General features: G+C 39.0%; 1 protein-coding gene across 2 annotated transcripts in view; it reads right to left on the reverse strand.

Moving 5' to 3' along the window:
- LOC131077167 (adenylate kinase 5, chloroplastic) overlaps positions 1–23,271 on the reverse strand; it is a 317,818-nt gene extending 294,547 nt beyond the window's left edge. For both annotated transcript variants that reach the window (XR_009358969.1, XM_058014606.2), the window contains exon 1: positions 22,928–23,271. Coding sequence is in view for 1 of the 2 variants with exons in the window: in XM_058014606.2 (XP_057870589.2) it covers positions 22,928–23,152 (225 nt within the window). In the remaining variant the exon portion in view is untranslated. The remainder of the gene's footprint in view (positions 1–22,927) is intronic.
- Between the last annotated feature and the right edge of the window lie 743 nt (positions 23,272–24,014).

Raw genomic sequence — 24,014 nt, forward strand, 5'->3', positions numbered from 1 at the left:
CCCCTAATAATAACCAATCATGGTGTATCTCATCCTGTAATTCTCTAATTGTCGGTTCATTTTCTGGTTGCACATTCCTAGCAGTGAAAGTTGGCATAAAGGGTTTGGCTGTTCCTGTTCTTTTCGGCTGATTATTATTAACAGGGTGCTCATCTCTACCCCCAACATTTTGATGTTGATTATTTCCACCATTATTTTGATGCTGATTAATATTTTGTGCCATTAATTGGGTCATTAAATTAGTCATTCTGTTGACATTATCCTGCATATCTTGTTGACTTTTGACTAGAGCTACTATGAGATCCCTATTGTTTCCAGGTTCCCCCATATTGTTTGTTTCAAAAATAATCTCTTCGTCAGTTTCAGTATGGCTGTCCTCAATTTCAAACTGAATAGAAGAACTACTTTGTGCTAAAGGAGAGTTTTGATATCTGTTTTGTCGGACCCTAGTATTCCGAAAATTATAATTTCCTTGGTGCATACTCAGCTATGCATAGATTTTTCATGAATTTTCAACTCAAAAACACCCTACAGGCTGGCAGGATTCAAAAGCTCTGATACCACTATAAAATTCCTCAACTTATATTTGTTGAATGCCTCAAAAACATATCAGGAATTGTTTAATGCACGGAATCATTGTTGGTATATTGTTGAACAGGAAACATTAATACACAGTTCTGGAGTAATACTAATATCTCAAGCCAAAGTCCACAAGTTACAGTCTGTTTGCAATTTTTAACCATAGACAAGTTCAAAGTATGACAACGGAAACTCTGTTGAAACTCCAAATTCTTACTAATGTTCAGTGCTTCAATGGCATTAATTAATTCTCAACTATTTATATGCAACACTTTCAGGGATATCTGAAACATCTCTACAGGAATCCACAAAGAACACATACTCTGCTTTTTATTTTCAAATGCTAGGTACGAATGAAATTTTGTGTTACATTTGTAACTTAAGAATAAATGGGAATGAACAACGATGCACCTAGAAAGTAATCCGTTTGTCTCGAACCATTGAATGAATTTCCATCACTGTGCTTGCAATCGGATTGCCAGGGAAACAATAATAGTTACGATTCTTCCTTCTACTGTGTTGTCACAGAAATACCAAAGAATAGTGTGTGCTATATAATACGATTCCGCCAGGGAATGGACTGACATACGCTGCTATAGAATACCAATCCACATTGTACAGTTTACTTAATGCGAACTGGTCCACGAACTCAACATGGAAAACGCCGGAAATGAACCAATAATATCTGCGTCTGGAATATTATCATTTTTTAGCACATAACATTGTTCACAAACTCCACGGCGGTCTTATTTGGTCACGTTCGCATCATACGGTGTCAACACGGAAAGAATGTCAAATGCGGTAAGGACTTAAGAATCATGCGAGCCTTTTACTTCCGAAGGAATAGAAGTCAATATAACATTCAACGCAACCGGTTCTACGCATATGTGTTGTGCGAATCGCACACCCATCCCCGTCTTGGACATGGGCCCCCCAGTTTGTGCCTTTTTGTCCTGCCCTGAAATTTGGCTAAGTCTGGAATTTCCTGATCCTGAAATTTGGCTAAGTCTGGAATGTCCTGATCCTGAAATTTGGCTAACTCTGAAAAACTGAGGAAACCTCCAAAAAATTGAATTTGCAATATAACTCCTGGAGGTCTGAAACCACTCTCAAACATCCTGAAAGTATATATGGAATATAACTTAAAGTATAAGAAAGGAGAAAGACATATGGAAATGTCACTTATACTCAATTTCGAACCCAGAAGCCAAAAGTTGAAAAAGTTAAAAGTTGCCAAAAGACCCTCAAGGTCCGAAATTCACTTTAGACCTCCAAATTCGGACCCTGGGGCCGAAATTTCTAAATATGACAAAACCGCAAAAGGTGTTATGAGCCCTGAAAATCACTTAAGTTTTCCTTTTCGGACCCTAGGGCGAAATGTTAAAAACGCGATTTTGCAAAATATGTTACAAGGTCCGAAAAGCACTTAAGCGTCCTCATTTTCGGACCCTAGGAGGTAAATGGAAAGTGCGTCGAGTTTAGGAAACGAAAAAAGAAAAAACGCGTTTCAGATCCGAAATTCGCCAAAGCACTTCAAGCCCCGAAAATCACTTAAGTCTCCCAATTTCGGACCCTAGGCCAAAAAGTGAAAAAGTTGACAAAACTGGCAAGAGGTCCGAAAAAGTGAAATGTTGCAAAAGTGCCTTCAAGTCCGAATTTCACTTAAAGCACCAATTTCGGACCCTAGGGCCGAAATTCGAAGTTTCTTCTAAATTTGCAAAACGCTTGAAAGGTCCGAAGTTTTTTGAGTTCGCAAAATGTGTTAAGTGGTCCAAAAATTACCTTAAAACTTCAATTTCGGACCATACCTGCGAAATTTCAAGTTTTGGCGAATTTGTAAAAAGGTTCAAAAGCCCCGAAATCTGCAAGATCATACTTTAGCTCCGAAATTCGAAAAGGCGGAAGCTTGCTAACAGAGGCGTCATAGGGCCCGAAGTTTATTGCGAAGCATGTTTAAAAGTTCGAAAGTCTTTCAACTCGCCAAAAGCCTAAGTCTCAAAAACGCCCCCCACTCCGAAAACGCGAAGTGTTTAAAAAGGGGACGCACTTGGTCCGAAAATCGCAATAGTGCCCCCCACCTCCGAAAATCACCAAGCGATTATGTTTTCGGACCCTTTCGACCAAAGTGAAAAAACGCGAAATGTTTCCAAAGGCGTAAAAACTCCGAAAAACACTTGGAAGCTTGTTTTCGGACCCTAGCTCCCACAATGAAAGATAAAAGGAAATCGCGAAAGTCCCCCCCCAGCTCCGAAGTTTGTTATAAATTTGCCAAAACGCGTTTAGCTCCGAAAGTATTCCCAATTCGCCAAATGCTTGAAAGCTCCGAAATCACTTTAAGTGTCCATTTTCGGACCCTAGGACAAAATTAGAAAATGTAAAATAGTGCGAAATGTTTCGAAAAACTCCTCCAGCTCCAAAGTTCGCTTTATAACCCCAAATTCGGACCCCTGCTCCGAAATTTGGAAGTGCATCGATTTCGCAAAAAACGTCCAAATGGTCCGAAGTCTTCTTAAATTGGCAAAAGTGTTTCAAGGTCCGAAACTTCGGATAAAAGGTTAAAATCGCGAAAACTCAGAAATTTGTAAAAATGCCTTAAAACCCCCGAAATTTGCGAACGCGTTTATAGATCCGAAGTTTTACAAAGGGGCATGAATGCTCCGAAAATATCTCCAAGGTTGGAAAACGCTAGGAGCTCCAAAATTTGTTTAAAATTCGCAAAATATGCTTCAAAACGCTGAAAGCTCCAAAAGGTTAAAATCGTGAAAAATACCTTGGGCACCAAAACGTTAAAACCTCCAAAAATCCGAACTTCAAAGATTTGCAAAAACGTTGAGTGGTCCAAATCCCTGGACAAGTTGTAAAAGGCGCCTTAAGTTCCGAATTTGGCATTAAAATCACGAAATTCCAAAACGCCAGAAGGTCCGAAAATGCTTAAAAAGTTTCTATGAAACCCCAAGAGCTCCGAATTTCGCCCAAAACATCAATTTCGGACCATGGGGCCGAAATTTAATATTCGGAAGGTCTGTAAAAAATCCCCATAAGGCCCGAAATTCGCCTTGAGTCCGCCAATTTCGGACCCTGGGAGGCTAAGTTGGAGAATATGATGAAATTTCAAAAAGTGCCCTCCGTTCTCCGAAATTTACCAGAAAAGCATGAGTGTTAGAATTTTAAAATCTGCAGAAGCTCTTCAAACCTCCAGAATCGCGCCATAAACCCATTTAAAACGTCCAAGACTCGAAAGGTAAAATCACGCAGAAGTAAAACGCCCAAGGATCAGATTTCACATTCAAAGGGAAGGAGAAGCATTTTCAAGATACATCTCGCAAAGAGCTTCTCAAGCCAGACGTCGTAATTAAATTGTAATGTCCCCACCTTTTTAGCATCTCAGTGGAGTTCTTAGCCTTTACATTCTCCGAAGGCTAAGTGGAGAAATAAGGAGAAATTGATTAAATTAATTTCTTATTAAGTCATTAAATAAATTAAAATAAAAAAAGGTGACTTTATATTTAATTAATTTAATTAAAAGTGACTTAAGTGATTTATTTACATATTTTAATGTTATTATAAAGTTATAAAGTAACTTTATAATAATAAAGTCACTTTAATATTATAATGTGTGAATATGTCTTTAATCCCACATTGGCCAAGAAAGTGTTCGAGCTCTCATAAGAAAGAATAAAAAGGGACTTAAGAGCTCATTTTATATCATCCATCCAGAGAATTGATATTTGTTTGTTATGAACTTGGGAGAAGAAGCCAAGGGTTTCTGATTCAGTCAGCCATTGGAGAGCGACAATTCTTCAGTGTTGCAACCATTTGAGGTGGTGAAATATCCACTGAATTTGGCATTTCAGGAGAGCTTCATTCTGGAGTTCTATTTGGGCTTTAAAAAGAAGGGAAGACATCTAGGGTATGCAGATTTTCGAATATATATCAATTGCAGACCTACAGTTTCATTTGGCAGCCATTAAAAATCAGAATTGAAGCAATCATTTCAAGATACAATTGCTGCTACAGTACCCGTGCTACAGTAGACGCGCTACAGTAATCCGTGAATAGTGAAACGCTACAGTGGCATGAATAGTGACGTGCTACAGTACTAAGAAATCAGGCATTTAATTGGCAAATTATTCGTAGCTACAGCAGGAACGTGTTTAATTGGCAGTCCATTGAAGAGTGGAGACCATCATTTGCAGCAAGCATTTTACATATCAGGTTCTCTAATTTTGCTGTCATAAGTTTTGGAAATTACATGTTATACCTTTGTAACTATTTGGTGTGAGAATAACTAATAAAAACTTCATTATGCTGCTGCCACATAATTTCTAGTTTGCATGCCAAGTGTTTGATGATTTGTCAAGCAGCTGTAGTTGTTATTTTTAGTTACTTATATGCATCAAAATCAATTGGCATATCATTTCTATGACATTGTTAGTCAATCTTTCATGGTTAGAGGCATTCAAAACATTAATTGCAGTGTACAAGACCCAAACAATACAAACAGAAAACTCATAACAGCAAGTACAGACTTTGCAAGACAAGTGTTTGACAAAATTCCCAAGGGTAGAAATCAATGATTTAAGGGCAAAGTTAGTAAGGGTTCTTACATAAATTTAATGTTTGTTAAAATTAAATTATTTAATTTTCAAATTAATTTAATGAAATGAAATTGGTTGATCGCAGGACGTTATCGAAGAACCAGGAGAAAGACCTGAAACGCAAATTGAGGAAGGATCGCAATTCAAGGCCAGGCGCTGAAGACTGGAAAAAGAAAAGATAGAGGAGCGCAAGAGCAACCAAACATTGGGAACCGTGCCGCTGAACAAAGATGAAGTCCACCATCGAGACCACAGACCAAACAACACTCTGAATGCTGCAAGTTTATGCATTCTCAAAAAAGTGCACAGCTGGATTCAATTCAAGGAATTCAATTCCTAAAAGGCTGAAATTGCTTTATTGTAAACTGCCTATGGGTCCCGTGCAAGATATTTTTGTGGATAACTATTCCCAACCACCAAGAAGACCGGATAAACCTAAATTAAAGCCAAAAGTGGTTGGTAGTTGAGATAGTTGCTGGTTGGATAACTGAGAATTAATTCGGCATGGGTCAAAGCTGTCAGCTTCTGGAAGACAGATTAGGACCCTTGGATGCAGTCCATCCTGGCCTCTGATTCAAAATTGTAATATCTATAAAAGGCAGAGGCCTTTCTTTTGTAAAAGGTTAGAGATTGTTAGATAGTTAGATTGTTAGATAGTGAGATGGTTAGATAGTTAGATTTTAGAGTTAGAATAGGTTAGATCTTAGCAGTAGCATAGAGATGTTGCAGAAATTGTTGTAATAGGCAGTTGAAATCAATATATAAACATTGATTTGGTGTTTATTGTCTTGTTTTCATCCTGTTTGCATGGTTTCTTTCAGCATTTTAGATAGATCTTTCTATTTTGGGTGTGCAGATATTTGATAGATTCAGGCTCATACCACTGAGGATATGCTGATTGTGTATCCTTTTGTGTGGTTAACCTGAGCCTTCGATTGTGCTTAGTTCAATTGCAGGTGTCCATCTAAGCTGCACCAGAATTGGGTGCTTAGCCGTGTGTCTTCAGTCTGAAAATCTTCCAAGTCCCTTTGAAGATTGCACCGTTCCTGCAAGGTTGTGAGCCATTCTGGCCAAGCAGGAATTGGTTATGTTGAATCCGTCTACCCGCATACCCGTGTTGTTAGTTTTAGATCTCCTAAACCTTTCCTTTTGCTCTTTACTGCGTAATTCGAGAATCACAGCAGACTAGCTTGTTGCAAATCGTAAGTCCCCTTGTGTTTCCAGCATAAACACATCAAGCCACTGAGAGATCCCGCAGTCAAGACCTGACAAAAGAAACCTTGAGGTTGTCTCCTTTGATCAAACTTAGAAAACAGCATTAGAGACTTCCTTATCTCAAGAGAGAGTAGGATAATCAGTCGGCTATTCTATTCTGCGTTGGCCGTATGGAGTTTGCAGCAATGCGATTTCATCCACCTCAACAATATGCCAGAGAAATTATACTTCGAACCAAGCCACTGCTCCAGAATTTGAAATAGGAATGAACCCGCACTGTGATATTCTCCTTCAACAACTATAGACCAATAGGTCAGATTTTGATTCTGACGAAAGGCCGAGTAATGATACTTCAATTTCTCACGCAGAGAAATTAATTACCAATTCATCTGAAACCTCTGTAATCAAGCCTACCTGTATCTGCTTGCGGTGACTCATTTAAAACCAAGACATCGGGAAAAACATTCCCATAGGAAAACCAACTAACTCCCGCAATGAATTATTAAATAATAGTTTATTTAGAAAACTAGTATATAAATAATAAACTTTATTGAAAAAGTAAAATTAGCTAAATAGCTCAACTTAATAATTATAATATATTAGTTCATTGGAAAACTAATATAAAATAATTAAAGTTTACTTTATTCCACCAGAAGACATTAATTTTTTGGGGACATCACAATATGCCTCAGATTTTCAGAGTTTTCAGATTTGAAGGAGATTGCTAGTGGAGGCATATCCTTGAGCTAGGAGGTCGGCAATATTTTCTCTTGATAATATGGTGAATTCATTTGGAGATTTGGAGATAGATTGGAGGCAGATCGAAGAGTATTAGCTTGCTGTTGACAGAGGTTGCAGACCCCTTGGTACCCACATTTTCATTCCTATCTTTCCATTTATGCATCGATTTTGCTCATTGATGATAGCAGATTGAAGGTGAGGCAAAGCCAATACTATTAGGGGCAATTATTGGGAGTCAGAGTGCTGATATGATTTTATTAGAGAAGCCGAACCAGACCAGGTCCGCCACCTCCTTGGACCCTCGATTTCATGCTTAGTCACTCAACATTGCCGAAAGTCCATCATAAGAGTTAGGCGCTGCCATTGAAGGGAAAATCCGATTAGGTTAGAGTCAATTTGGGAGACATCTACCAGCAGTGACAGCCACATTTCTGAGGCAACACCTACAGCAGATAAGGCGGTCCCTCTTGTGACACATTTCGATATTGGGAAGGCTTGAATGACTACCGATTTGGCTCCTTACATCATCGCAGATTGTTCAGGTTCCTTATTGCCCATTCTATAATGTATTTTCAGAGGTTAAAGTAATTATTGAGTCAATGTCTTCAAACAGATCTGAAAATGTATGTGTTTTCAAAATGAATGCATAGTCAAAAATCAGTCTATGTAGTTAAGATTTGGTTTCATGAATAAACAATCAGAAGGTTGCTGTTATCACAAAAGCTTGCACCCTTGCTAAGCTATCAACTCAGCAACCTTGTGAAACATGGAAACAACCCCAAAGTGTGGGACCTTGCGCGAGGGGGGGTTGAATCTCCGGAGGAGGCCGGCTTCCTTCTCAATCTAGGTGCAGTGTTGAACCAACTCAACACTTCAAAACTGACTTCTAAACCTATCCTAACAGCTTGCAGAGGAAATGGAAGAGAGAACTATTTAAAATGAAAGGCGGTGATGAACCAAAAAGAGATAGTTCCTCTCCCCACCCGAAATAGCACAAAGAATCAACTGAAAAGCCCAAGAGATGCACAAACTTCAATTGCGTGAGTGACCCAAACGCATGTGTGGAGGGTGGAATTTTCTAAGTGTCAAGAGGGGAGAAGGATTCCCACAAAGTCACACTCAGAAAACCAGTTAGCATAGCATACATGTAAAAGGAAACCACGAACATACACTTATAATGAAGGTAAGAACACATACACATCATACATAAGTTGAAGGGAGGCAAGAATAGAGATCTTCAATTAATCATAAGGCCAAAGGCCAATCTTACAGTTGCAGAAGTGCAAAAGATTACAAGTCTTCAAGAGAAGAGAAGAGCATAAGAAAACTCAAGGCAGCAGGGAGAGAACCCTTTACAATGAGGCTTAACAACCTTTATATAGAAAAAATGGTTACAAGGGTGATCATGACCCCTGCATGTCAGTCTGGAGGTGCAGGGAAGTGCATGCACTTGACTTGTACATGCAAGCAACCTAGCCATACCCACAAAGGGCAATCCTGAGAAGGTGGATTGACTAACCTTCCAAAGTCAGGCATGACATAAGTCACCAAGCATGGCCCTGTACCTCCCTTGATGGAAATCCTGCCAAAAACATTAAATGCACCCCTGTGGCTCCACAAAAAAAAGTGCACAAGTCACCAAAACTGTCAGAGCATTTAAAGCCTTAGGTGTTGATCACGCCATCCGGAAGTGTTGCAAGCCAAAAGCAGGTTTGGAAGACTTTGGAGACTTGGGTCACCGTAGTTGGGGAACTTCGGGGACCTGGGTCACCGTAGTTGAAGAACAAGGAACTTGGGAACCTGGGGGTTCCGGAGTTCCGGGGTTGAAGAATAAGGAACATGGGAACCTAGCGGTTCCGGAGTTCCGGGCTAGAAGAACAAGGAACTTGGGAACCTGGGGGTTCCGGAGTTCCGGGCTAAAGAACAAGGAACTTGGGAACCTGGGGGTTCCGGAGTTCTGGGGTTGAAGAGCAAGGAACTTGGGAACCTAGGGGTTTCGGAGTTCCGGGCTTGAAGAACAAGGAACTTGGGAACCTAGGGGTTTCGGAGTTCCGGGCTTAAAGAACAAGGAACTTGGGAACCTGGGGTTCCGAAGTTCCGGGCTTGAAGAACAAGGAACTTGGGAACCTGGGGGTTCCGGAGTTCCGGGCTAGAAGAACAAGGAACTTGGGAACCTGGGGGTTCCGGAGTTCCAGGGTTGAAGAAGAAGGAACTTGGGAACCTGGGGGTTCCAGAGTTCTAGGCTTAAAGAACTTGGGAACCTGGGGGTTCCGGAGTTCCAGGCTAGAAGAACAAGGAACTTGGGAACCTGGGGGTTCTGGGGTAACTTCAGAGACTTGGGTCACCGAAGTTGGGAAGACTTAGGAACTTCCTTCTGACAAGACAACACTTCACACTTCATAATTCCATTGCTTTTCTCCCTGATCAACTGGGGCGGCGCTGGTCCATGGAACATATCTTTGATCGGTTCTCACTGATGGACCAAGAGTGTCATAAAATGACAACATTTTTGGTGATTTCTGCGAGATGCTTGCCTGCTAAGCATGAAGTCCAAAATCCTTAAGCATCCATTGGGCACCGATTCATGGAAGACCCAAACATGTGTGTGCTATCACTTGGAGGAAAACTGAAAACTAGAGCATACACCCTCTTAAGGAGAATGCGGCATGTGCATAAGCACTTATGAAAGTAAAACAACCTCTAGTCTAATATTTACATAGTCATCAACACCCTCTTTAGAAGCAAGGCTTGAGATGAATCCAATTCACTGGGATTGGAAGAACTTCGCCATCAAGCTTGGAGAGATGAAATGCATTGGCCTCCTTGCAACTAGTGATGACATATGGACCACTCCATATAGCATCAAATTTGGAGAGTCGCCCAGCTTTGGCTCTGTCTGCATCCCACTCGAGAACTAGATCTCCCTCTTTGAAGACCCTATTAGTAGCCTTTTTGTCAAAAACCTTATCAACCTACTCTTGATGAGTCTTAAGTGTATGCATAGCCTGACTTCTAACCTCCTCCAACTCCATCAGCTCAACTAGTCTTACTGTCATGGCATCATTCTCTGTTAATTCCAGCTGATGTGCTAGTTCAAGAGAGGATAACTCTAGGGAAGTTGGGAGTCTTGCTTGCTTCCCATATATTAGCATGAAAGGGGAGTTACCAATCGCCCTCTTGGTTGTGATCCTGTCAGCCCATAAGGTTGTCCTCAACCTAATGTGCCATGCCCTCTGATTGTCTTCAATTGTCCTTTTAATTACCCTAATGAGATTCTTGTTGGAAGATTCAGCTAAGCCGTTACCCTGAGGGTAATAGTTGGATGATGTCTTCAAGTATACACCATGCTTAACGAATTGATTTGGGTTCCAACAAATGCCCTGGCATTGTCTGATATGATGGTGGAGGGGACACCGAATCTTGCCACAATTCCCTCAAGGAATTCCAACACTGAGGCCTCAGTGGCATCCCTCAATGCGACTGCCTCCATCCACCTAGTGAAGTAATCTGTTGCGGCCAAGATCCACTTATGGCCAACACTAGAAGGTGGGTTTATCATGCCAATGAAGTCTAAACCCCATTGGGCGAACGGTTGATCTGCTTGGATGGGATGAAGAGGTAGGGCAGCTAGTCTTTGCTTCCCAGAGAAGATAGCACATTTCTTGCAATTCCTCACCCATCTATGTGAGTCACTGAATAAGGATGGCCAGTAATAACCAGCCCTCATTATTTTGATAGCCATAGTCTTTGCAGAGAAATGGCCCCCTAAAGAGCCATCATGGAATTCCTCTAACAATCTGCTGACTTGGTTTTGCTCGATACATCTTAGTAAGACTCCATTGGAGTCTTTTCGAAAAAGAGTGCCATTCACTAAGACATAGGGAATGGACTGCAACCTGAAATGCGTTCTTTTGGTCTTGTCCAGACCTTGGGGGTATCTACCTTCCATTACGAAGGTGGTCATGTCACTTACCCAACTGAATTGAGTGTTGTTGCCAATTGGTTGATCCTCTTGTAACACAATGGCGACCTCTGAAGTAGTCTTAGAAGATGAGACAAGCTGTTCACATAGGCCCCTACCTCTTACAAGCTTGGTGATCTTGATGTTGATGTCATACTCCATGACCTTGGTTATCCATCCAGCCCTCTTCTCACTGATATCCTTGTTTAGAAGGAAATCTTTGACACTTGCATGTGGAACTAAGAGTTGGATCCTATTGTTGGACAAAATGTGTCTAAACTTTTTTAATGCCCTTACAACAGTGAGGACCTGCTTCTCTACATAGCTATATTTAAGCTCATAGTCCTTTAGTCCCTCACTAAAGAAAGCAATAGGTTGCTCCAAATTGTCATTGTTCAGCTGTGTTAGGACAGCTGAGATACTGGATTCTCCTCCGAAGGTATAGAGGATAAAATCCCTTTCATAATTAGGATTGACAAGGGTAGGGGCCTGGGCAATTGCTTGTTTGATCTCTTTGAAGCCGGCCCTTCCCTCCTTGGTCCAACTGAAAGCCAAGTTTTTCTTCAACATGGAAGTGAGGGGTTTTACCATGGTGGCAAGGTTGGGAATGAACCTCCTCACAAAGTTGATCCTACCAAGGAAACTTTGCAGTCCTTTCTTGTGACTGGGGAGTGGAAGAGAAAGAATAACCTCCACTCGCCCTGGATCAATGGTCAAACCCACCTTGGATACGATGTGTCCTAGCAATATTCCTTGATCAGTAGCAAATACGCACTTGCTAGGGTTCAAAGACACACCATACTCCCTGCATTTCATGAACACCTGCTCAAGATGACCAAGATGGTCAACTGCATGCTTTGAATAAACAGTTATGTCATCAAGGTATACAAGCACAAACCTTGCTAATACACCCTTGAAAGCCATGTCCATCGCTCTTTGGAATGTGGCACCTTCATTTGTTAGCCCAAAGGGCATTTTACAATAAGCATACGTACCCCACTTAGTAGTAAACGCAATCTTGTATTGGTCTAATTCTTGGACCAAGATTTGATTGTAGCTTGAATACCCATCCAAGAATGAAAATCTTTCTGAGCCACTGACCTTTTGGAGAATCTGCTCCATAGAGGGAAGGGGATACTGATCTTTAAGGGAAGCTCTATTGAGATCCCTAAAGTCTACACATAGTCTGATCTCCCCATTCTTCTTCCTTACAGGGACAAGGTTGGCCACCCAGGAGGAGTGCTTGATAGGGAAGATGATATTGGCTTCTATGAGCTTGGTCAACTCCTTCCTCATTAGTGGCTCAATTTTGGGATTTATTGGCCTTTGCTTTTGCCTAACTGTCTTTGCATCCAGATTTAGCTCTATGGTATGCTGGGCTAAGCTAGGGTCAAAACCCTTCAAGTCTTCATTGGTCCAAGCAACTATGTCATCATACTCTTGGCAAAGCTTAACAAAGGCCTCCTGCTCGGTTGAGGAACACACCTTGCCCAAGTTCAAGGACCTACCCTCAGCAACAACAACTGGCTTGTAATCACCCCTCTTTGCAGCCAGGTTCATCTTCTTCTTCAACTGATCATCTGAGTTGAAAATGCCTTCCAAGGTAACTAGACCTTTAGGCAACTTATTAGATTTGAGCTGCACGATTTGGTCTCCATATTGGTCTTGCAGCCTAGACTGATTTTTGGCAAAAAACTCTGCTTCATTTTGCAAGAAGTTGACGATCTGCTGGTCGCTTTCAAATACTTGCCAATTCACTTGGTTGTCTGGGACAACAGGCCTCACAACAAGCCTGATGTGTTGCTCCCTCTCACTTGCAACATGCGTTGGTACGTCGAATTGAGCACCAACTGTTGCAAGCCTATCAGCATGTTTGTTCTGACCCCTAGGAACGCTCTTGATATTGAAGGCCTCAAATCCTTCAATCAAGTCCCAAACCCTGTGTTGTATGACTTGAGTATGTTGTTTTTTGCTACACTTTGGGCTCGGATCTGTTTAACAACCAACTCACTATCTCCAAATACTTGAAAAGATCTAATCTTTCTGCTTTGTGCAAGTTGGAGACCTTGGATCAAGGCTTCATACTCAGCGACATTGTTAGTGCAACCAAACTGAAGCCTAAAAGAAAAGAAATATTTCTCCTGCTCAAGAGAAACAAGCATCACCCCGGCACCTGCACCATTCTTGTTTCTTGAACCATCAAAAAACATGTTCCATAACCCCTCTGAGTCCCCTTGTGTCTTGATGAGGCTAGGAATAGGAGTATCCTCTTCATGGATACAATAGGTGCCAAGCCCAGTCTCTTCAGTCTCAGTTGATGGATCAAACTGAAAAGCATTGGCCCATTCATCCAGCAAGCAATCAGGAACCTCTTGCAAGAGAGTAGCAGACTCACAGACAGCACACTCCTCCCCCTCTTCATGCAAAGTGCAATTCATGTTTATAGGGCTGGGGGTGTAGGGCTCAATGTGGTTATCAACTCCATAGTAAGATTATCAACCCGTGCCTGCGACTCTTGAAGGGCCAACTGAGTTCTCTCCAACGAGTCCAAAGTCACCTCAAGCTCGTGAGTGAGCTCGTCAACCTCCTCTTCCTTCCCCCTCAATGCATCATAATAGATACTATCAAGCATAAGGAGATGATCTCTATCTAATAATATCTGTAGGTAATGATTCCGCATTACCCCAACGGCATCTCTGAGCGACTAAAACTCTGCAAGGGTAAGCCCACATTCCAAGTGCTCACATATACCAGGAGTCCAGCAACAATGTGCCACCAATTGCTGCACAACATTGAAGTGTTCTAAGGCTGAAGTTATCATACTTTCGTTCACCTTCAATTTCCCTACTAAATGGCGAGAACCCTGGAACTTCTCACTTCCATTCAAATTTCCTCGTTTGAAATCTACACTCTGGTAAGAGGTGGAGTCGTCATCGCTCACTGAGTGGTAAGCATCATCATGTGTGCTATCTACTTCGTACACATCCTCAACAAGTGTACCGCTGTCATGTACCTCTTGGGATGGCTCGAATAACATGTTAGAGAATGCTGAACCGCCAATATCAATGCTCACGTCCCCTATCCATATAGATGTGTGCACATCGGTCAAACAATCCTCGAAACCATCACCATTAGGCAAATTTTCTGATTTGTTTTCCATGGTCTAATTGGAAAAATCAGACTTGTTGTGGTTTGAATCCACAACACCTATGGCCTCAACATCACCCGTAACTTGAGTGTTTGCATTAGGTGCCTCCACACAACCATCAATCTCACCTGAGATGGCTGCTAACTCACGATTAGGCAATGAAATATGACTTGTTGCAAAAATCAGAATTGTTATCATGACTGATAACGACTTCTAAAGTGCTATCAGTGTCAACATTCTCTTCAAATCTGACCCTCACTTCCTGCACATGTGCCTCCTCGCTCTTGGAATCATCATGAAGTGTCTTGTGCCCAACATCTTCCTCCATGTAAGTCTGATTTTTGCTCGCCATAGGTTCAGCTGTATTCTGGTCACAGGTTGCTAAAAATTCATTATAGAGGTTTCTAGATACTTGCCCTATAGAGACCTCTTGTTTCTCCTTCCCCTTAAAAAGAGATGTCATATACCGAGCAATTCTATCAAATTTTGCCGGGTGTGAAATCAATTCATCCAGCTTCTTCTAGTTTTGTTTTAACTTTTCCAATGAGGAATACACTTGCTTCATATTTTGGTCCCACTAATTCTGGGTACTTGAAGTAACCATGATTAACTAGCTGAATCAATCTACCCAACAGGTTGGCAGGAAACCGCTCTGATACCACTGTAATATCCCTTGCCAAATCTGATTGAAAATTTCTGATTTAAATGCTCAAGGAATATTGTCAAACACTTGTCATGAAACTTTTGTGCTTGCTGATTGTGGTTTCTTTTTGATATTCTGATTTAAGAGATGATAATATGCATTCATTGAACTCAAAAGGACATATATCAAAGTCTAAAGTTAAATGAGAATGCAATGTAACACCTACCACTAACCTTTTAATGACAATGTGTGACTGAAATCGTATGAAATATGCATCTACAGCTGTTAGACATTTCTACAAACATTTGGCATGCATTCTAAGAGACCAAAATGCACTTACAGTAGATTGTCATTAACACAAACACTTGTCATACATACATGTAATTCCCACGTGCCAATGAGTGGTACTAACAGCAATAAATGTAGCCTCCAACAATCTGAAATCGCTCTTCAAACCCCTTTGAATTTATGTAGATTAACTCTTCTAAAATGCATTAGTACTGTAGCATTTACTATTCATGGGTACTGTAGCGATTTACCATTCACGGGTACTATAGCGCACTGTTCACGGGCACTATAGTAGCAAATAAATCTCTGAATATAATCCCTTTCAATCTGCAAACAAACTCTGAAATAAACCCTCCAATCAGCTCAATATTGACTCCTGAATGAAGCCAACTCTCACAAGCATAATCAGATGATATCGCACACCCTCTATATGTTGTTACAATGAAGAAGCCACACTCTCCAATGCCGACGAGCCTTGAATCCTATAGAAACCCTTGGTATTCTACACTTCAATGCTCTAGAGAAACTTCAATCAAAAATTCCAATCACATAATCAAGTTTGATTTCTTTTGCACACTTATATTTCCTCAAGAAGTTCGAACTTCTTCAAAAATCTCTTAACTAACATTAAAATGTTATAATATTTCATTGGCATCAATAATGTAATTAAACCTTGGGTTATGTGCTCATAAATTATTGATAAACTTGGCCCCCTTCTCATGATAAATAGACCCTCATTTAAGTGCTTTATAATATAAAGTCATTTTATAACTTAATAATATAATCTCCAAATAATTAATGTTTAATTGAGCCAATTAAACATTAATATCTCCATGAATACTCTATATTTTCAAACGTCATCTGAACTGGGAGCTAACATGAGGAGACTGCTTATGACCATATCCCCTTTACTAAAAATAGCAGAGGTCCATCTCTAACATCCCAAGACTTACTAAAAATAGTAAGTAGAGCAAATGATGTCCGAATGATGCCAAACGAAGACCAAACTGAAGCACTATGAACACTGGGGATGATACCAATCCTCAAAAGACCCTCTAACCAATCCCATTAGCCTACGAGGGTCAGGATAATAGGCTAATCCTCACTAAAGAACTGATGTCAACAAAAAGGGGACATCACAGTCGTACAAGTCAGCCATTGAACCGTACAGGCACATAGGTGTGCAGGGCAGACGTGGCAAAGAACAGACTATACGTGTTATGTTTCAGAGCGTACGTAATTTGAATGAGACCATACATGATGCATATGAGGCCATACTTGAAGTGAAGGGAGTCATACGTGGTCAAAAGCATGTGGTAGGAGCAAAATCTCTATTTTCTGGCTTCATCAACAATGTTTTTGGCGTCTTAAAAAAACATGAAAATCATGTGCGCCATGGAGTTCTGTGTGATTTTGAAGGTTGTAATTTGGTGTTGGCGGCGGGGGCGCTGCCCCTCAGCCCCGTTGGGAGCGCTGCCCCTTGACCCCGTTGGGGACATTGCCCCCAAACCTCCATTTGATTTGGTAGGTACACTACAAGTTGGGGTTATCCAATACAAAGTCATTTCTTACCTCTTGTCATTAGTCTTTCCAAATATTACTTGATGTTTATTTGTCATCTAGAAGACGACTTTTTCTTTTGGGGGGGATGATGTAGTCGACATAAATTGCCTATCATTATGTTTGATAATATTTGTTATCTGTCAATGTATTAATTAATTGTATTAAGTGAGTTGTCACTATCGAGTAGTTAATGTGTCGGTTGGTTGACAGTTGTGTTCCTCTCGGCAACCATCGGCTCCTTTAAATATGTTGTGTACCGCCAAGGAAGGTAGTACGGTATAGTCGGGTCTATTGTAATCCTTGGCCAACCATCTCTGGTCTCTTCTCTGTAATAATTGCTTGTCTGAATAAAGATATATTTTATTGCTGTCTGGTATGCGTTGTTATGTACATTATTATTTCTTGTATTTAATTTATCAGTTGTAGCCGTAAACAAATTGAATCCAATGAAGCAAAATTATAACCTCTGAATGAGATTATCAAACGGAGTGCTCTTGGATGATCTTCCACACCTACAAACATTGTTCTCTTTGAGGGATTTCGTCCTCAAAAATCTATGGCTTTCACAAACTAGCAAACCCTTGCTTCAGCTCTCCACATGAAATTAGGAAACATATGTATATGAAAAAACTCTCAAACGAGCTTTTTATATCTCCCCTAAAGCCCACATCTCACTTGGCTTCATAATCATTTTAAATTATTTATTTTTTTAAGTTTTAAAACTCCATAGTTGGCACCCCCTTTATGGCTTTTAATTAGTCACTTTATGAGATTAGTATATTTAACTCTTATAATGCCCTGCCCATAAAGTCATTTGATATAATTAAAGAATATTAAACTCAATGTTTGATAAGACTTTAATAAATTAAATATCTCCAATAAATGCCAATAACAATTCATGAGACTAATCCTGCCAACTTTCCATATATAGCCATGATGTCCACTAGTCATCTTGTGACTTACTATAAATAGTAAGTATGATCCAAAAGTCCAAGTGACTTACTAAGAAAAGAAAGTGTGTATCAAAGATACCTGAATGATCCCAAGAAGGCATACCAAAAATAAACCAAGGCACTAAGTTGCAGAATACTGAGATAAGCGCCAAAAGGTCAGCTGAAGAGCCATAAAACACCCTCAAAAGGGTCCCCTAATCACAATGTCAGCCTATGGGGACCAAGGTTAATAGGATAATCATACAAATAATGTTGATGCTTAAAAACGGGACATTACACAGGGAGATGTTGACCATCATGCATGCCTAGGCCAAATTTAGACCATATTTGGTAGGGGTAAATTCATCATCAAAATGAATCCAAATAGAATCAAATATTTTACGAACCAAAATGATCTCAATGATAGGCAACAAAAGTGGGTGAGTAGACTACAGGCATATGTGTAATATCCCAGATAAAAAAAATTATTTTTAGCACAATAAGAATTTCAAACAAACAAGTAACCCTTTAAGGTTAGAAAATATAAACTCAATGGTTGCTGAAATTGTAAACCTTCCACTTTCTGATCACCAAGTACCCAATGTGGGAAGGTGAGAACATACAGTGATAAGGGGTTCGTTAGCTCACTGATCTGCTGGAAATTATAAAGCAAGTACAATGTTGGGCAGCAAGCCAACCCCTTCCACTTTTCAGCGGGATGAAGAACAAGAACTTGGCGGTAAACCAGCCAAGAAAACAAAGCATAACCAAAACCAAATCACTCTACCGCTTATGCAGCGGGAGGACTTATGAATAAAAAACTATCACTCAACCGCATATTTCAGCGGGAGGACAATACCACTCAACCACTTATTCAGTGGGAGGACAGAAGCACAAGAAATTACAAACACTAAGGTGGCCTAGCCAGCCTCTTCCACTTATGCAGTGGGGATTACAATGAGCACTTCAAGTTCAATATGAGGTTAGTACTACTAACCAATGATACAAGATGATTACAATGAAGTACTACAACATTCAGTCATAGACTAGAACTGATTTCAGGCTAAAACATAAAAACAACAATTCTGATATAAATACCAGCATCTCCAAAAATGGGTCAGCAGCATGGAAATGCACATAACTCTTCTGAATCAACTCCAAAATGCTCACGAACTCAAGCGAACAACTGTTATGATCAAGGCAAATCAACCAGGAGCTCAAACCAGCACCCAAATCACCACACGCAAAAGGCACGCAAACCAAGGCACTCCAGGAAAGGTACGGCCAGCTGCAAATTTCGGTTTGCTCTCAAAAAATCATATCATCACCAAACCCAACGCCCTTCCAGAGGAATGATCGCCTCTCCAAGGCGCTTCCGACAAGCCTCTACCCAGAAGAAACGTACACTCAGGCAGAGAGTTATAATCAGAAATCCGCTTCAGCCACTCCAAACCAACAACATAGAAAACTCACCAAAACTCTAAAACTAAAAATCTTCACACCAAAATCAACTCTAAATCACACCCACCATCTAGGTACTATATTGCAAGTTCGAAATTGTGCTAGCTAGGAAGCCTCAACTCTGAAGCTCAATTTTGCTCTCCATTTCGGCAGCATAATAATGCAAATTCTTAGATGATCCAAATGAGAGCTCGAGGCTCTTATTTATAACTTTTTGCTCCTTAAATTCAAATGCAAATGCACCCAAATGCATCCAAATTACATGTCACTTCATTATTCCCCCCAAAGGCACCCAAATATATTTAAAAAATATGAAATAAATCCCTCAAGGGTGGCGTCCCCTTCCCTTAGGCAAGTTCGAACTTTTGCCTAGGATAATAACTTGCAAACAAGACATTGAGTGATGCTCATGAAATAATTCGATTTCCCTTATGCCAATGACTTAGGAAAATTTGATAAAATCACTTTGAATAAAATAAACTTCTATTTCCCAAAGTCATCCAAAATAATATAATTAAATATTAACCTTAGAATGCAGTGTTAATATTTAATAAATCATCCTGCAAGCCAAATACTACTCAAAAGCCAAATGAATTGAGGACTGAAGTGCTGAACCATCCACCAGACTGAACTGAATCTCTGAACTGCCCTGCTATAAATAGAATCACCTGAACTGATACTTACTAAAAATAGTAAGTCAAGCAATATAGCTCCGAAAAACATCATCTTCGCACCCAGTGGCAGAACATGGAAAACAATGTAAGATAGCATCATCTAAACAGTCAACCCCTAACTTACTAAAAATAGTAAGTTCATGTTGCACCAATGTTTGAAACCCTAATTCTTCATTCCACATAGCCTACAGGTCCCTGAGATAGGCCAATGGACTATTGAAAACACATCATTGAGAAGGGGACATTACAATATGATTTTGACATTGTGTATGTTAAGAGGAAAAAGAATATAGTTGCTGATGCACTTTCCAAGAGGCCCCGTTTGTGTTTATTGGTTGAGATCACTGCTGATTGGAGAGAGTTGATTTCAGCAATGTATGCTAAGGATTCTTGGGCATAAACAATCATTGAGGGCACTATTCATGATAATGGATGCACAGTGCTCAATGACCTGATCATTTACAATGAGAGAATCTATTTGGTGACTAATTCACAGCTTAGATGAAGATATTGAAGACTTTTCATGATGCACCTATAGCTGGTCACCCGAGATTCTTTAAGAATTACAGGCAGATCCAAAAGAGGTTCACATCGAAAGGACTAAAAAGTGAAGACCTTAAGTATGTTAGAGAGTGTCTTACTTGCTAGCAAAACAAAAATGAGCACACTTATCCAACTAGTTTGCTTCAAACCTTACCCATTCTTAATCAAAAATGGGAATGTATCTCCTGGACTTCAACATGGGGCTACCTAAGGTACAAGGCAAGAACTGTATATATGTTGTAGTGGACAGATTTACCAAATTTGCACACTTCCTTGCTATTTCTACAACATATACTATAGCACAAGTAGCTGATTTATTTTTCAGGGAGATTTTCAGACTTCATGGGATGAATCATATCATACCATACACCAAACTCGATATAGATTGTGAAACCCTCACTTCAAGAAAAATAACATTAATCTCATTCTTAAACATAACATTGCATATACATTGCACCCCACCTCTATAATGTCCCTTTTTTGGTCCATTCAAATATCCTTGGAAACTGCCTATTCCCTAGAGATCATCAGCATTGATGGTAAGGTATTTTGATAGTGGTAGAGTGTTCTTGGAGCCAAGATGAGTACAATGGTTAAGTTTGATTCCCCATCCGACATTCTTGATTGAGTAGGTTTACACAAGATTCACCGGTACACATAATGTTTAAAGGTTGAGGAGATTTGTACTAGGTATCAAATTAATATTTTTTCAGTTTGTGCCTCTCTTGATGAATGAGTAAAAAAATTATTTCCAATAATATTTGGAAGCAAATTTGATAGATTTATTTCCAAATGAGTATCAGACAAACTGTAATTAAAGATTTCAGTTTGAAGATTTTGTTGAGATTATTGAAGATATCTCTTAACAGCATATTTACCATATTTTGAAGTTATCCAAAAATATTCATAAATGTGAAAATCACAAATTAATTATTGAAATAAAGGTGAAAGGTTTATTTTGAAGCAACTGTATCATTTAGCTGTCTGTAAATATGCAAAGATATTGATTATATTTTATTAAGGAAGCGATTACTTTAAGGGTGGTGATTTTCATCTTACTCTTAAAAGCTCTCACAAAGACTGCAACAGCCTTAGAAGTTCTTTGGAGGGGCGTGGAGATATTCGAGAGTATTGATTCCCTTTTGGAGAATCTTTGATGTTAAAAAAAACCTACTGCTTCATATTACATCAGCCTTGCACAAGAAATCACAAAGTGTTGGATATGAAACCCAACAGACATTGTTCCCCTCCAATATCTTTTGGCTTTTCACATTCTAGATAATGTTATTCTGTTTATTTATATATTGGAGAGCAAGCCGCTGCCGAATGTATGAATAGAAAACAGTGATTAATAAAAGATTTTTCCCCTGCTTGAAAGTGATGTAGTCATATTGGTGAACCACTATAAATCTTGTGTTTCACGTCTTAATCTTAACTTGTGTTTTTATATCTGATTTTGTCATTCATTTATTTGCACTTTATAATTAACAATTGATATCAGAGCTTTTGGTGAAGGAGCTGTTTGGAAATCAGTGAAGAATTTTCAAACAAATGGAGGAAGCGAATAAATGGAGAATAGAGAAATTCTCAAGACAATTTTGGATTGTGGAAGATGCAGATGGAATCACTGCTGATCAAAAAAGATCTCTCCCTCGCACTGGAAGGAAAAGCCAAGAAACCAACTACGATGGCTGATCAGGAGTTGGAGAAATTGGATAGAAAAGTGAGAGCAACAATTTTCCTTTCTTTATCCAACATAGAGAAATGGTCTCTACAATTGGAGTAGATAATTTTATTTAGCAGCAACCTGACTCATAATTATTATAACAAGCGTTGACAGCTATAGAATTTGTGAACAACAATTTGAAGAGTAAATTAATTAAACATATATCAACTATTGGGATAACATCAATCAGTTCGGGTATTTACTCCATTGTAATTTCAGTTTGTATATTAAGTGTTTAACAAAATTTATACTTATAGCTGATTAACAAATGGAGTTGTAATTTCCGAAAGTGAAAGCAATTATTGGGTTATATGCCAGCTATTTGTTAATATGCTTATGTGTCTTAATTTGCACAACAAATGTTTGTGAATATTTTAATGTTTTGAAAAAAGAGTTGTAGCTATTTTTAATCAATATATTGAATAGTTTTCAATGTTCCATCAATTGCTTGACTAAATGCCTATGAGCTAAAGTTAAAAAAGTGGTAAGCTGTTGAAAAATTTTGATAGAGACATTACAACCTCATTCTGGATATACACATTGTATATATCACATCCAATGTTTATTGATTATATATAGATGTTTGTATACACCAAATACCAAATTCGATGTGTATGATTATTTTTTTTCCTTAGAGGAGATAATGGATTATGAATTTGTGTAAAGAACAATAACAATCATTTTAGTTTTTTATTGAATTTACAAAGAGTGCTATTTCATATGAATATTCAGGAATCATCTCCATACTGGTAAACTTGAAAACTAGGCAGCTGATTCAAACAAACCCTCGTATTTAGCACATAGACACATAATTTTTTGAATATACACATCAAGTATATATCACATCTTCCTTACCCGAGAGACTGAATTGGACCGCGAAATTATGTGCCTGAGGTCATTGCACTTGAAAGTGATTCCAATCTCTTGGCTGTCCAGAAAGCCATGGTACCTCCTCCACTTCAGAAGAGAACGTGAATAATTACTGGGCGTGTGTGAAAAAGAATTGCGGGCGGCCAGAGGAAGAGGAGATGATTTAAAAGGGACGTAATGATTGCTCAAGGAGGGCACACACCATCCCATGCTTTGATGATTTTTTTCAAATGAATACAACTTCTAAAGAGTTGCAGAAATTAATGCTGCAGAAGTGTTCAGGAAAAGAATTATAAGAATTGCCATGTAAAAGAGCTAACAGGTATAGGAACATGTGGCTGTTATCAAATCAAATTTTTGAATAAGAGTGTAAATGATTTTATTTATTAAATTGATTATTTTAAATCATTTTATATAAAACTTTACAGTTGAGATTAGGTTTTATGTTGCTTATTGGTGGATAAGTTTGTTAATCTCATCCTCTTTTCTTATTTTATAAAATCAAAACAAAAATCTTTTGTTGATTTTTTCAAAAAAAATTGTACTTTTCTTCAAATCAAATATTCTAAGAATATGTATATTGAAATTACAATAAAAGAGCTAAAGGTATAGGAACATGTGGATGTTATCAAATCAAATTTTTGAGTAAGAGTGTAAATGATTTTATTTATTAAATTGATTTTTCTAAATTATTTTATATAAAATTTTACAGTTGAGATTATGTTTTATGTTGCTTATTGGTGAATGAGTTTGTTAAACTCATCCTCTTTTCTTATATTATATAATCAAAATAAAAATCTTTTGTTGATTTTTTCAAAAAAAAATTGTATTTTTCTTCGAATCAAATATTCTAAGAAGGTGTATATTGAAATTACTACTAGCAATCACATCTTGGTGTGGAATGGGTATGTTGAAGAAGTGAAGGTCAATTAGAATTTTTTTTGTTTATTAGTTGTAAGCATTTGTATAGTACATGAGGTCTAGTAGTAGGTCATCTAGCAAGAAATCGAGATAGAGTGATAGATAGAGATGAAGAGGAGAGGGGGATAGAGAAAAATAGAGATAGATGCAG

The sequence above is a fragment of the Cryptomeria japonica genome, chromosome 9, assembly GCF_030272615.1.
Source record: "Cryptomeria japonica chromosome 9, Sugi_1.0, whole genome shotgun sequence".
Taxonomy (NCBI): Eukaryota; Viridiplantae; Streptophyta; class Pinopsida; order Cupressales; family Cupressaceae; genus Cryptomeria; species Cryptomeria japonica.